The 12,715-nt window shown below is 37.5% G+C and overlaps 1 protein-coding gene across 1 annotated transcript in view; it reads left to right on the top strand.

The window, feature by feature from the left end:
* The window catches only part of GORASP2 (golgi reassembly stacking protein 2), a 40,742-nt gene that overhangs the window by 17,003 nt on the left and 11,024 nt on the right, over positions 1-12,715 (top strand). Inside the window, exons 2-5 of the mRNA XM_020990945.2 lie at positions 7,685-7,765; positions 8,810-9,013; positions 9,312-9,398; positions 10,234-10,364. Coding sequence (XP_020846604.1) covers positions 7,685-7,765; positions 8,810-9,013; positions 9,312-9,398; positions 10,234-10,364 — 503 coding nt within the window. The remainder of the gene's footprint in view (positions 1-7,684; positions 7,766-8,809; positions 9,014-9,311; positions 9,399-10,233; positions 10,365-12,715) is intronic.

Genomic DNA, 12,715 nt, shown 5'->3' with positions numbered 1-12,715 from the left:
GAGAGGAGTGATGTAAGATATGAATGCAAAGATAGGTGCAACATTTTGGATTTTTAGTGCAGTGCTTTAGTTGATAGACAGTAGGAACCATTGGAGTGTTTTGTCAGAGTAGAGACATGGTCCAGGCTGTGCATCAGGACTTTAATATGTGGTGCCTGTGTTAAACTCTAGGGCTAGAAAGATAAAACAACAGCCCCTGCCTCTCTAGGATTTAGAAACTAAATGACTGAGGGAGTTAAAGAAAAATAAAAGATAACTCCTAAGTGTTCAAGCTCATGTGAATGGCAGAATGATGATTTCATCTGTAGAAGTTAGGAGAAAGGTCGGGATTTTTGGAAGGGGGAAAAGAGAGAGAATGAATTCAATTTGGAATATGTTGAGTTTGAGGTACAAGAAGGACATTCAAGTAGAGATATCAGTAAACTGGAAATGCAGGACTGGAGCTCAGAGGATAGATTAGTCTGTGTATATATAAATTGGGAGCCCTTCATAGAGGTAATAAGTGAAGCTATGAGAGTAGTTGAGACGTTCCCTTCTCCTTCTCTATCTGTTTCCCTGTCCGTTTATTAATCTGGTAGAAGTATGAAGACTGGAGTGGAGGAGGAGAGAATGGAGGCAAGTAGTAAGGCGAGCTTGTACTAATGGCCATGGAAAGAAGCGAAAGGAGAGGACAGACTTTAAAGAAAATCAACAGGACTCAGTAACTTATTGGCTGTGAGAGATGAGGTATATAGGGTAGAATCTGAGGTAACACCAAAGTTGCTCCTGAAAAAAGGCAGAAAAGAGAAGCAAGTTTGGAGAGAGAAAGATGAGTTTACTTTTAGGCATACTGAGTTTGAGTTGCTGGCTGAACATTCATTTGGAGGAATCTAGTAGAGCAGTAGGTATGAAACACAGAGATCAAAATTAGAGATTTGATCATCATTTGCATTAATGGTGATGGTTGAAGCCATGAAAGATTGCCCAGTGAGAAAGTAATGAGAGAAGAGAGCTTGGGAAAGAAGAACCTTAGGAATGCCGACATTAAATCTTAGGGAAGAAGAACCAGAAAAAGAACACTTAACAGTGGGTAGAATGTCAGGTGTGGGCCAGCTAGGTGGTACAGTGGCTAGAGTGCTAGCCTGGAGTCAGGAAGACTCATCTTCCTGAGTTCAAATCTGGCCTCAGACATTTACCAGCTGTGTGACCCTGGGCAAGGCACTTGACCTTGTTTGCCTCAGTGTGCTCATCTGTAAAGTGAGCTGAAGAACGAAACAGCCAGGAAACTAAGAAAACCCCAAATGAGGTCACAAAGAGTCAGACATGACTGAAAAAAAAATGAGCAACAACAAAAAGAATATCTTGGAAGGTAAATGATGGAGCAGCAAGGCTACAACAGAAGATAGTTTAGCACTGCACAGTTCGTGGAAGACATTTAGAAATCTCAAGAGAACCGACTATTGCAGGAAAAACCAAAATGTAAGGTTCTTCTCCCTCCCTCCCCCACCCCACCCCCAAGCTGCTACATATAATTGAAAAACAATACTTCAATTTACCTTTCTTTAATTGTGTAGCATAACAGATCTAGGTACCATAGCATGAAATAATGAAGAAAAAGTGAAGTAAGTTCAGGACAGCCATCCCAAAATGGAAAGAAAAGTTCATTAGGAATATTAAGAACAACAACAAATCCATGTTTAAGAATATCTTATGCTGGGGCAGCTAGGTGGCATAGTATGTAGAGCTCCAGCCGTGGAGTCAGGAAAACCTGAGTTCAAATGTGACCTCAGACACTTGACACATAACTAGCTGTTCTGACTCTAGGCAAGTCACTTAACCCCGACTGCCTCACCAAAAAGCAAAAAAAAAAAAAGAATGTCTTATGCTGATGAAAGGAAAGAGAGAGGTTAGCGGGAGGGCAGGTGGCAAACCACTTAGTGAGGAAGTTAGGTATAATGCAAATGAAAAGGAAAAAAAATAAGCTTAATCTGAGGAAAGTTTCTAATGGTACAGTTAGGTCGGTGGGATAGAAGTGGAAGCCCAGTTTTTATTAATAATTTAGAAGTTGAATCAACATGGCAGTTGATGTTATACTATAGGAAACCCTTTTGTATTTTGGGAATAGATTGATTTACATACCTGATCTTTTTAATATGTCAAGTTCCAGGATGCATTAACACCAAATCCTTTTTCTTTTCCTTACCAGAATTGTAGGTGTCTTCTTTTAATTGTCATTTAATAAACATTTGTCCACTGGATGTTTTCATAAAATCATAGGTCTTAATGCCAGTAATTCTCATATCTGTTTATCCAGCCCCAAAGTTTCTCCTGACCTGCAGTGTTGCATCTCCAGCTAACTATTGAGCATCTCAAACTCAATATCCAGTAGACCTTTAAAACAAAACACAAATGAACAATGTTTAAAGGACTAAACAAATTATAAATTGGTTACATTCTAATTTGAGGAGATAATACATGTTCTCTCTGAACCCCTTTTGATGTCAGAGGTCATAAAGGGATCTAATTAGGTAAGGCATAGGAGTGGTTCTGTTATATCATAATGATCTTAAGAGAAGAATGGAAAGAGTATGAAAGAGGAGGGAAGAAAGGAAAGGAAGCTTAGAGAAAATTATTTCACGTAATCAGGGTGTGCAAGAAGACATCTGTACAAACGAGAGGATCTGGGGTAATTGATGATAGTTGAACCTCATTCTCACCTGAACTGGTTGAAGGAGGGAAGAATAGATAATACTCTCACATAATTGTATACAGAAACATATTTCACTCAGTAGAGAAGTAGGAAAAGGAAAACAGGGAATTAAAGGGAGGATAGATTAAAGGAGAGATCAGGCCTAAACAAAACAAAAATATTTATAGCTCTTTTTGAAGTAGACAAAGAATAGGAATCTGAAGGATTGCATATAAATTAGGGAATGGCTGAACAAGTTACGGTATGTAAATGTGAAGGAATACTATTGTGCTGGAAGAAATGATGACAGGAGTGGTTTCAGAGAAACTCAAGAAGGCATATGAACTGGTGCAGAGTGAAGTGAACAGGACCAGGAGAAAAATGTATACAACAATATGGTAAACAGCTTTAAAATAATTAGAAACTCTGATCAGCATAATGACCAAACAATTAGTTCCAAAGAACTAATGATGAAGCATGCTCCACCTCCTAATAGAGGTGAAGGACTTATAATGCAGAATGAGACATACACACACTATATGCATGTATGTATGTATGTATATATATGATATAGCCAACGAAGACGTTTGTTTTGCTTGACTATGCATATTTGCAACATAAATTTTGTTTTTCCTTCTCAGTGCAGGACTGGGGGTAAAGTTGGAGTTAAAGAGATAGCAGTTTTTTGCTGATTAAAATATAGAAAATTTTAAAAGAAAATATTTATTATGTGCAGATGCAAAGTTCCTTGTAGACTACATGTCTTTGACCCTACTCCTGAACCTTATTTTTAACCATTTTTCCTGTATGCCACCTTTGTATTAATATCACTAAGTATCAGAGTATATGTTGATTTAATATGGAGGGTCTTATCTTATATTGAAGTGTTTTTCTGGCTTTTCATCCTCTGCAACAGATGTGATGGTAGTCTTGACAATACATTGTGACTACAATACAAGAGAACCAAAATGTCCCATGAAATGTTTCTGGTTGCTGTTCGATTCACAGTAGAAGTCAGCAGAAGTCAAGTCAGCAAGCATATATGAAGCACCTACTCTGTGTCAGGCACTGTGCTAAGAGCTGGTGGTATAAGGCAAAAACATTCCATACCCCCTGAGAAGCTCAGTTTCCCGGGGGAGATGATATGCAAACAAATGTATACAAGCAAGATGTATTCAGTCAGTCTTCAACTTTGGGGGCAGACAGGAGAGAGTGCAGTTCCTAGAAAACAACACAAAAGCAAAAAATACAAATTTTGATACATTGAACTTATGGGAAATAGGGGGTTAGGTTCCTGTGACCACCAAAAACTGTAATTTTTCACGAAAGATTGCTGAAAATACTTTTCTGAATATTGTTCTTTATAACAAAACATTAATTCTGATAACATACATTTTTCCTGACATAGTAACCATGAAATAACTCATAAAATGCAGTGCACAAAATAAAATTGCTAACATGGCAAAACATTTTTTCTCGCTAGTTAATTCCTACTTGCAGTAGTCCAAGTGAGAGCTGATGAGAATTTGAACCAGGGTTGTGGCAAGATAGGAATCAGTGTGTAGCTTCAACTTCAAAAGTAAGAGATGGCATTTAAAAATATTGCTTTTGGTTGCTTTAAAAGAGGTAATCCTGTTGGCAACACCAACAGAAAAATCTGAAATGGATCCATAAATGATCAACTGAAAAAGAATTTATTACACATTTACTGTGTACCAAGCACTACACTAAGAACTGGGCATACAATTACAAAAGAGACAAATCTGTGCCACCACAGAGCTTACTTTCTAAGAAGGGAGACAAGGCATATGGGGAACGGCGACCAGGATAGAGTAAAGTGATGGGAATGATGAGTGGGACCATAGGGCAATCACTTGTTGATATGCCCTTTCCAGATGACTGACCATCCCTGTAGCCATCACCCTTGGTGGGGGGGATGAACATTTACATTAGATTCCTCCACTTAACCCTCTGCAGTCTGACTTCTAGCTTCATCATTCAACTGAAAAGGCTGTCTCCAAGGTTACCAATTAGTGCTCTTGCAGTCTCCCCCCCCTCAATTTTGAACTTAAACTAGTGCTCTCTTAATTTCCAAGTCCAATGACCTTTCCTCATTCTTCTTGACCTCTCTACAACCTTTAATACTGTCACCCTGTCTTCCTATATTCTCCTTTTAGGTTCTGTGACATTGCTTTCACCCAGTTCTTCTCTGACCTCTGCATCACAGTATAGATGATGATTCCCAGATCTATATATCCAGTCCTAATCTCTCCTGAGCTCCAGTCCCATATCATCAACTGTCTTTTGGACATCTCAAATTGGATGTTCTCTAAGCATTTAGAGCTCAGTATGTCCAGAATAGAACTTATTACCTTTCTCTCCAAATTCCCTCCTCTATCTTTCCTTTTGCTGTTAAGGATACTAACAACCTCCCAGTCACCTAGGCTTACAACCTTGATTCCTCACTTTTGTTCATCGCACACATCTAGCCTCTTATCTAGTCTTGTCACTTCTGCCTTCACAACCGTCTTCTTTAGGTTCCTTTCTCTCCTCTCAGCCTCCACCCTAGTAAGGCTCTCATCCCCTCTTGCCTACAGTATTGCAGTGGCTTTGTAATTGGGCTTCCTGCCTCAAGTCTCCCCACTCCAGTCCATCTTCCATTCAGCTGCCAATTTCCTAAAGCATAGATCTGACCATGTTACATGCTTTCGGCATCTCTTTTGAAAGCGTGGTGTTTTGAAGTTGTATAAGTTACTATTTTTGAAAAAACTATTTGCTTTTTAATAAATTATGAATCCACTGATAGAGTGTTTTTGGGGGGTTTTTGATAGAGGGCTTTTTTTTTAAATTAACATTTCCTCACATTTATTGGTGCTTTATAGTTCACAGATATACCTTATGACAGTAGTCACCAATCTTTCATTTTTCTATTCTAAACTTAAACACCAGAAACAAAAAAGCATTTCCATATAACACAGCAGAACCCAAAAAAGGAGATTGTCTGGGAAACCACAATTCTCCATGCTATAGTACTTGCTTGTCTGTGCATCCTTCTGGGTTTTGTTGTTGTTTTGTGGGGGTTTGAAACATTTTAAAGAATGTTTCAGTGGCCTCTTTTTTGGGAGGGCATTATTGTTGCCCCCCATTAAAACACCGAGAGAGTGTAAAAAGAAACCTTTATGCCTAAAGGGCTATAAAATTGTGCATAACATCTTTGACCCACCAATAGCACTTTTGGATCTGTATCCCAGAGAGATCATAAAAACAGGAAAAGGACCCACATATACAACAATATTTATAGCTGCTCTTTTGTGGTGGTAAAGAATTAGAAATTGAGAGGATACCCATCAGTTGGGGGAATGGCTGAACAAGTTGTGATATATGAATGTAATGAAATACTTACTGTGCTGTAAGAAATGATGAGCAGGCAGACTTCAGAAAAACCTCAGAAGGACTTATATGAACTGACGCTGAGCAGAATGAGCAGAACCAAGAGAACGTTATACACAGTAACAGCCACATTGTGCGATGACTGACTTTTATAGACCTAGCTCTTCTCAGCAATGCAAGGATCTAAGACAGTTCCAAAAGACTACTCGCAATGGAATATGCTATCCACATCCAAAGAAAGAACTATGGAGTCTAAATGCAGATGGAAGCATACTATTTGCTCTCCTTTTTGTTTTTGTTTTGTTTCTTCATTCTCGTGGTTCCTCCCATTAGTTCTAATTCTTCTTTACATCAGGACTAATGTGAAAATATGCTTAATAGAAATGTATAAGTAGAGCCTATATCAGATTGCACACCGTCTTAGGGAGGGAGAGAAAATTTAAAACTCAAAATCTTATGGAAGTAAATGTTGAAAACTAAAAATTAATTAATTATAAAAAAGAAGCCCTTATAACAAAAATTAAAGGTCTCATTTATTAGAAAAAGAAGACTGAGGCAATGTCAATAATTACCAGACCAGATGCCCATTTCCCCTGTTTTATACAAAACTTTAATGAAATTAATATATATCTCTCACACACACAAATTTAATTCTTACTCGTCCTTTATCAGAAGTCTTTTCCTGATACTTTCAGCACTTGGACCTTCTGTAGCCTTTTATTTACTCCACTTATGCGCTTATCATGAGGAGGCTTCACAAGTGTGAAGAATTTGGAGTCAGGAGACTGGTGTACATCCCAGCTCCGACACTTGTGCTTGACATCACTTATTGGGCCTCAGTGTAGTAGAAAGAGCTTTCTACTGATAGTCAGGAAAACTATGTTCAAATCTTGCCTCCTACTTATTAGCTAAATGACTGTGGACATAATTCTCTTCACTTCTCTGGAGCTCTATTTCTTCATCTACAAAATGGTGAGAGTAATTATTTCCTTACTAACTTCACAGAGTAGTGGGAAGAAAGGATTTTATAAGCCTTCAAGTACTATAGAAGTATGAGATACTGTTTGGTTTTTTATGCTGTGGTTATGTGCATGTGCTGTATCCCCTGCTAGATCCTAAGTGTGCTCTGTACACTATGGGTATTTGATGAACGTTTATTTCATTGAATCAAATTGAATTTACCACAAGTTTGGTGCTGAAGAAGCCACAGAAGAATGTAAGACAAGATTCCTGCCTAGTTGGAGGGATTATTTTTTGTAAGAAACATATTATAAGGTCATAGATTTAGAGATGGAAAAGTAATGCAAGATAATAAGTGGTGTGCAGAAACTGAGTTTTACAGACAGTAAGTGCTGTCGAAGTACAAAGAAGGCATGGGTTGCTATAGTAGAATATTTCATAAAAGGAGATAGAACAGGACTCCAAAGGATGGGCACAGTTTAGATAGGGGGAACAGGAGAGAGAAGACACCTCTAAGAACAATTGTCATTATCTGGTTTTCATTAGCAAATAAAATTATCCTAAACAAATTAAAAATTTACAAGAATTAAATGAAAATTAGTCTATTAAATTACTAATTCTATTTATAATCATTTACATTTTTCTATCAATATTTTATCTTTATAGGTACAAGAAAATTCACCAGGGCATAGAGCTGGACTAGAGCCCTTCTTTGATTTTATTGTTTCTATCAACGGTTCAAGATTAGTAAGTTCATTTTTTTATTTTTCTGATAACATTTTGTATTCTTTTCAAAGTGAGAATTTTAAGGTTTTTTTTTAATGTGCTCTTTAATGCTTTTTGGTTTTGCAGGTTTCTTATTGACAGGTAATGTGGTGATTCTCTTAAACATATTCTGAAATAACTGGTTATTTTCCTTGACATCTTGATTTATTGATGTATGAGTAATTTAAGTAGAAACAAATAAGAAAGATTGTTCAAATAGAACGTAGTTAAAATCACTTGTTGTGAATTGCTTTTCATTTACATACCCATTGGAAATTCCGGTTTTAAGACTGTTATGTGATCTTAGCAAGCTTAGTTCTTGTACCTGTTGGTTCTCAATTTGTTTATTTTTAAAGGAGGCTTTTTTGTGTATTGTCCATTAGATGCCTTCCCACTGTGTTCATTCTTCTGGTAAAATATTTAAATTGTATTTCTAATTTCTTTTCTTCCCATCCCTGTTATCATTGATTGAACAAAGGAATATTCAAAGAAAAAGCCCAGATACAGTTAGCTTTTGAAAAACAAACTTCTACTCCTATTAAAAAATCCATTATTTTAAAATAGGCATTTTTCTAGTTTAAATAGTAACAGAACTATTCATTGGCCTTCTAGGCTCCTTTTTGCTTTTATCCTTAAAGTCTTCTCTCACCCCATCTCCCAACAAGATAACCCCCAGATTACATTATTGAATGGTACATCTCACAATTTAGTTAGGAAAAATGTTAAATTTGGAATGGATACTTACTTGAAAACAGCAGTATTGTTGTTGTTTTTACATTTTGCTGCCTAATAATGGGGGGAAGTGAAATATTAAAAGACTTTGTTATTGAGCTTTCTTTACTTTCCTGCTTTTTTGGGTTTTCTTTACTGCTTTTTATATATAAACATTTTTATTCCTTTGTTACTTGTCTTTTCTTCATCTTGATTCTTGAAATGTTTTTGGTAGTGCTATATGGTTAATAATATAAGAAAATTGGTCAACAATTTTGAATTTTATAAAGAAAAAATATTTCTCTTTATTCACAGAATAAAGACAATGATACTCTCAAAGATCTGCTGAAAGCCAATGTTGAAAAGCCTGTAAAAATGCTTGTCTACAGTAGCAAAACACTGGAGCTAAGAGAAACATCAGTCACACCTAGTAACATGTGGGGTGGTCAAGGGTTGCTTGGAGTGAGCATTCGTTTCTGCAGCTTTGATGGGGCCAATGAAAATGTCTGGCATGTATTGGTAGGTATTATTTGTGAACTGTCACAGCTGAGCTATATTTTATGCAAATGATTTATAGGTTTAGAGGAAGACATAATAAAGCAAGCTTCTATAGAAATATGTACAATATTTACTAAAATTTATGGAAATTGTGAAAAGTTTATATAATTCTAAAGCTATTTTCTGATAAAACTGGATTGTCGTATTCAAAAGGTTACTTATACTGTTTGTTTTTCATTTTGTAAGAAGACCTACAAATTGTAAAATTTGGGGGTTATGAAATTTAAACATCATTTGTATTTTATTTTGTTTATACTAGGAAGTGGAGTCAAATTCTCCTGCAGCATTGGCAGGTCTTAGACCTTATAGCGATTATATCATTGGAGCTGATACTGTTATGAATGAGGTAATATAATGTGTTACTTTTGTTACTAACAAATGGTCATATGATATTTTCCTGCCAACATTTGACTTCAGAGTTATAGTACTACTTACTTGGCATCCAGAAACTAAATTTTGGACACCCTTTCAGAAGCCAGGGCCATCTCCATACCATAGTAAAGCATTAGAGTATAATTTAGTAGAGGATTCTTTTAATAACTGAGTATGAAGGAGGATTGTTGTGGAATTTGGCAGTGGAAAAAGAGTACCACTGAGGAGACTGATTCTGGGACTTTTGCTTAGAGTGGTATTTCTGAACTATGACCAAAGGCTGAGGAGGAAAATTCTTTACCAGATCTGGGGAAAGCAGAAATAAAGAAGTTAAGTTAGAGTTGGGAATTAGGGTAGCAGCATGTGATAAATAGGGGAGGTCATAGGCATAGAAGTTTAAAAAAAGAGAGAGAGAGAAGAATAAGCCATAAGGCAAGGGATAGGAGAGTGAAAACAGGCAGTGCTTTCTAAATGCTCTTGTATGGCCACAATGACACTTTCTACAAACCTTCCATTCAACCTTTTCCAAACCTACAATGATCCTCTCCAAAAACATGCCTAAACATTTGTTATAAAACCCAACTTCTCTAAATTTGGGAAATAAGGTTTCTTAAGCCACACAGGTGTCATTTAATAAATTATTGTCCATGTATGTAATTGTCCAAGGAAACACTGGCCTGTGATTGGTTGCATACCACAGTGTGCCTACCCTTTTCCCAGGAAATCACTGACAAATTGGAAATATTTGATGTCTATGTGCTACACTGTAGTGATATAAATGCAAGTTTCTCCTCCACATTCTTTTTCAGTCTGAAGATCTGTTCAGCCTTATTGAAACACATGAAGCAAAACCATTAAAACTTTATGTGTACAACACAGACACTGATAATTGTCGAGAAGTGATTATTACGCCAAATTCTTCATGGGGTGGAGAAGGCAGGTAAGGTCAATTGACCCTCAAAATTATGACTATTTGAAGTTTAACAGATGACTTCTTTATGGAGAGACCCTTCTATTTCTTGAGGGAAAGATAGAAAGGAAGAAGTGGCATACATAGTTTTGCCCAAACTAGGAATCTGAAAAAGTAATATTTGTATGTTATTTCTAGGGACTGGCTGTTTTAATTATGAAGGAACACACAGTGAATTTAAGCCTTTCTTTTCATTCCAAATCATTGAGTAACAGGCTATGATTACAGTTTAGTGCATGGTTGGCAGCATTTCAAAAGCAAGGTCCATACCTTGTTCTGGCATGCCTGGGAAGAAAGTGGCAAAGAGTGAGCACGTGGCATCCTGACGTGCACAGGCAGTGCAGAACCAGAGCTAGCTGTGCAACCTGAAGAGTAAGAACTCTTTTCTCCATCCCTTCTCCTCCCCTTCCCGCAAACATAGACATTTTTCCCATACTTCTTGAAATTCAACTAATTAGAATTCCAGATAGGTTCCTTTTAATGAACAAGAAGTCTGTAAAATGCATGTACTTCTTGGAAAGCTATCAGTCCCTCATACTTTAGTGCAAATTAATTTAATTAGATTGTTTTGAGGAAGTTTAATTTTGGACTACATGGTACCTAGGTAAGGAGACCTAGTTGTGGTAGAGCATTCCTTAGTTGTAGGGGGAAGTTTTGAACAGCCAGAAAATAGCATTCGGGGTACTGGGCATCTAGGGATTGAGAAGAACAGGTGTCAAAAAGTGGGAGGATTCTGAGGGGAGGAAACCATAAGTTTCACAATTCACATTGAAGTTCCTGTGTCCCCTCTACCAATGGGGGACCAATGGGCATTGGCTCTTCTCTTTGAAAACTGGTAGCCCAAGAAGTAGTAACCTTGAGGTCCCACCTTTAGAGAGCCCTATGTCATGATGTGTGGGTGGCTGAGAGGAGGTTCCATGGGACAAATGGAGAAAAGGGCAAATGCTGATTTCAGTTTCTAGAATGTGCTATACCTCCTGCTTACTGGGGTCATCTAGGATTTGAAATAGAGCCTACTCTGTGGAGTGAAGACAACTTCTTGTTTATGCCTCTGCCCACCACCTCCCCACCCCCATTTCTAGTACTACCTGATTCCACTTAAGAAATTCATTTCCCCCTTTACCCATTCCTGCTTGCTGAGTGATAAATAGATAGGAGCTTGGGGAAGCTTTGCAGAAATGGGCCCAGTTTAGGGGCAAGGAACTGTACATGAATACAGCTTAGGAAGAGCATTGGAAGGTACTAAATATAAACATGGCCTGCTGCTAGATTTTATCACTAACTCTTTCTAGGAAATTAGGGTATCAGTGAGTAGTGACTCTCAAAGTTTTACTGGGGAGACTCAAGACACCATCAGGAATGGTGTCATAGTGGCCACAGCCATCCCACTACACTGGAAATCGGTCCACATGCCAATAGAGACCTCTGTGCCTACCTCTGGTTTAGTAAATACTTTTCTAGTTATTCTTTCCTCTGAAGGGAATACACATTTATGTAGAACCTGCTATGTACCAGGCACCATATTAAGTGCTTAACAAATATTATTTCATTTAATTCTCACAACAGTCCTGTGCAGTAGGTGCTATTTATTATCCCTGTTTCACAGTTGAGGACACTGAGGCACACAGGAGTTAAGTGACTTGGCCGGGATCACACAGTAGTAAGTATCTGAGGTCAGATTTAAATTCAGATCTTCCTGACGCTAGGGCCAGCACTTTACGCACTGCACCACTTTGAGACTTTTATATAGGAGAATTGATTTGAGTTGAACATAATACTTATTAAGGAATTTGATCATATAATATCCTTTCCTTCTTTAGTTTTTTCTTCTACATCAGATTGCTTATACACATGAATACTTGTTGACTGAAATAGGCTCATAGAATTTAGAGTTGGAAGGGACTGTAGAAATCACCCAGTCAAACCTCATACTTTACAGATGCACAGCCTGAAGCTCAAAAAGGTTAAGGGTTTTCTCTAGCCCATGGTCTGGCAGCAGTAAACAGGGCTGGGCTGTAATTGCCCTCTGACCTTACCCCAGGGATCTTTCCACTACCCCATTCTACTTCTGGCTTTTGATACCTTAAAGTTAAATTTCATATGGCCTAATACAGCAAGAGCATTGTTTTGTGACACCCTCAGCGTTGAAACCAAAGTTATTTTTCAACAAATGTTAGCAGGAAGTTATCATGGTTAATGTTTTACAGGTGCCACACTCCCATTCCTTTAGTTTTTAAAATGAGACAGTCACCAGATAGCATGCATACTTAAAAGCCAAATTGCAACTGATCTTCAGTAGTGCCTTTGAAAATGTCATGTTT

The sequence above is a fragment of the Phascolarctos cinereus genome, unplaced genomic scaffold (assembly GCF_003287225.1).
Source record: "Phascolarctos cinereus isolate Bilbo 61053 unplaced genomic scaffold, phaCin_HiC Scaffold_726;HRSCAF=1367, whole genome shotgun sequence".
Taxonomy (NCBI): Eukaryota; Metazoa; Chordata; class Mammalia; order Diprotodontia; family Phascolarctidae; genus Phascolarctos; species Phascolarctos cinereus.
The sequence above is the reverse complement of the archived record's forward strand: the minus strand, read 5'-3'. Positions and strand labels throughout refer to the sequence as shown.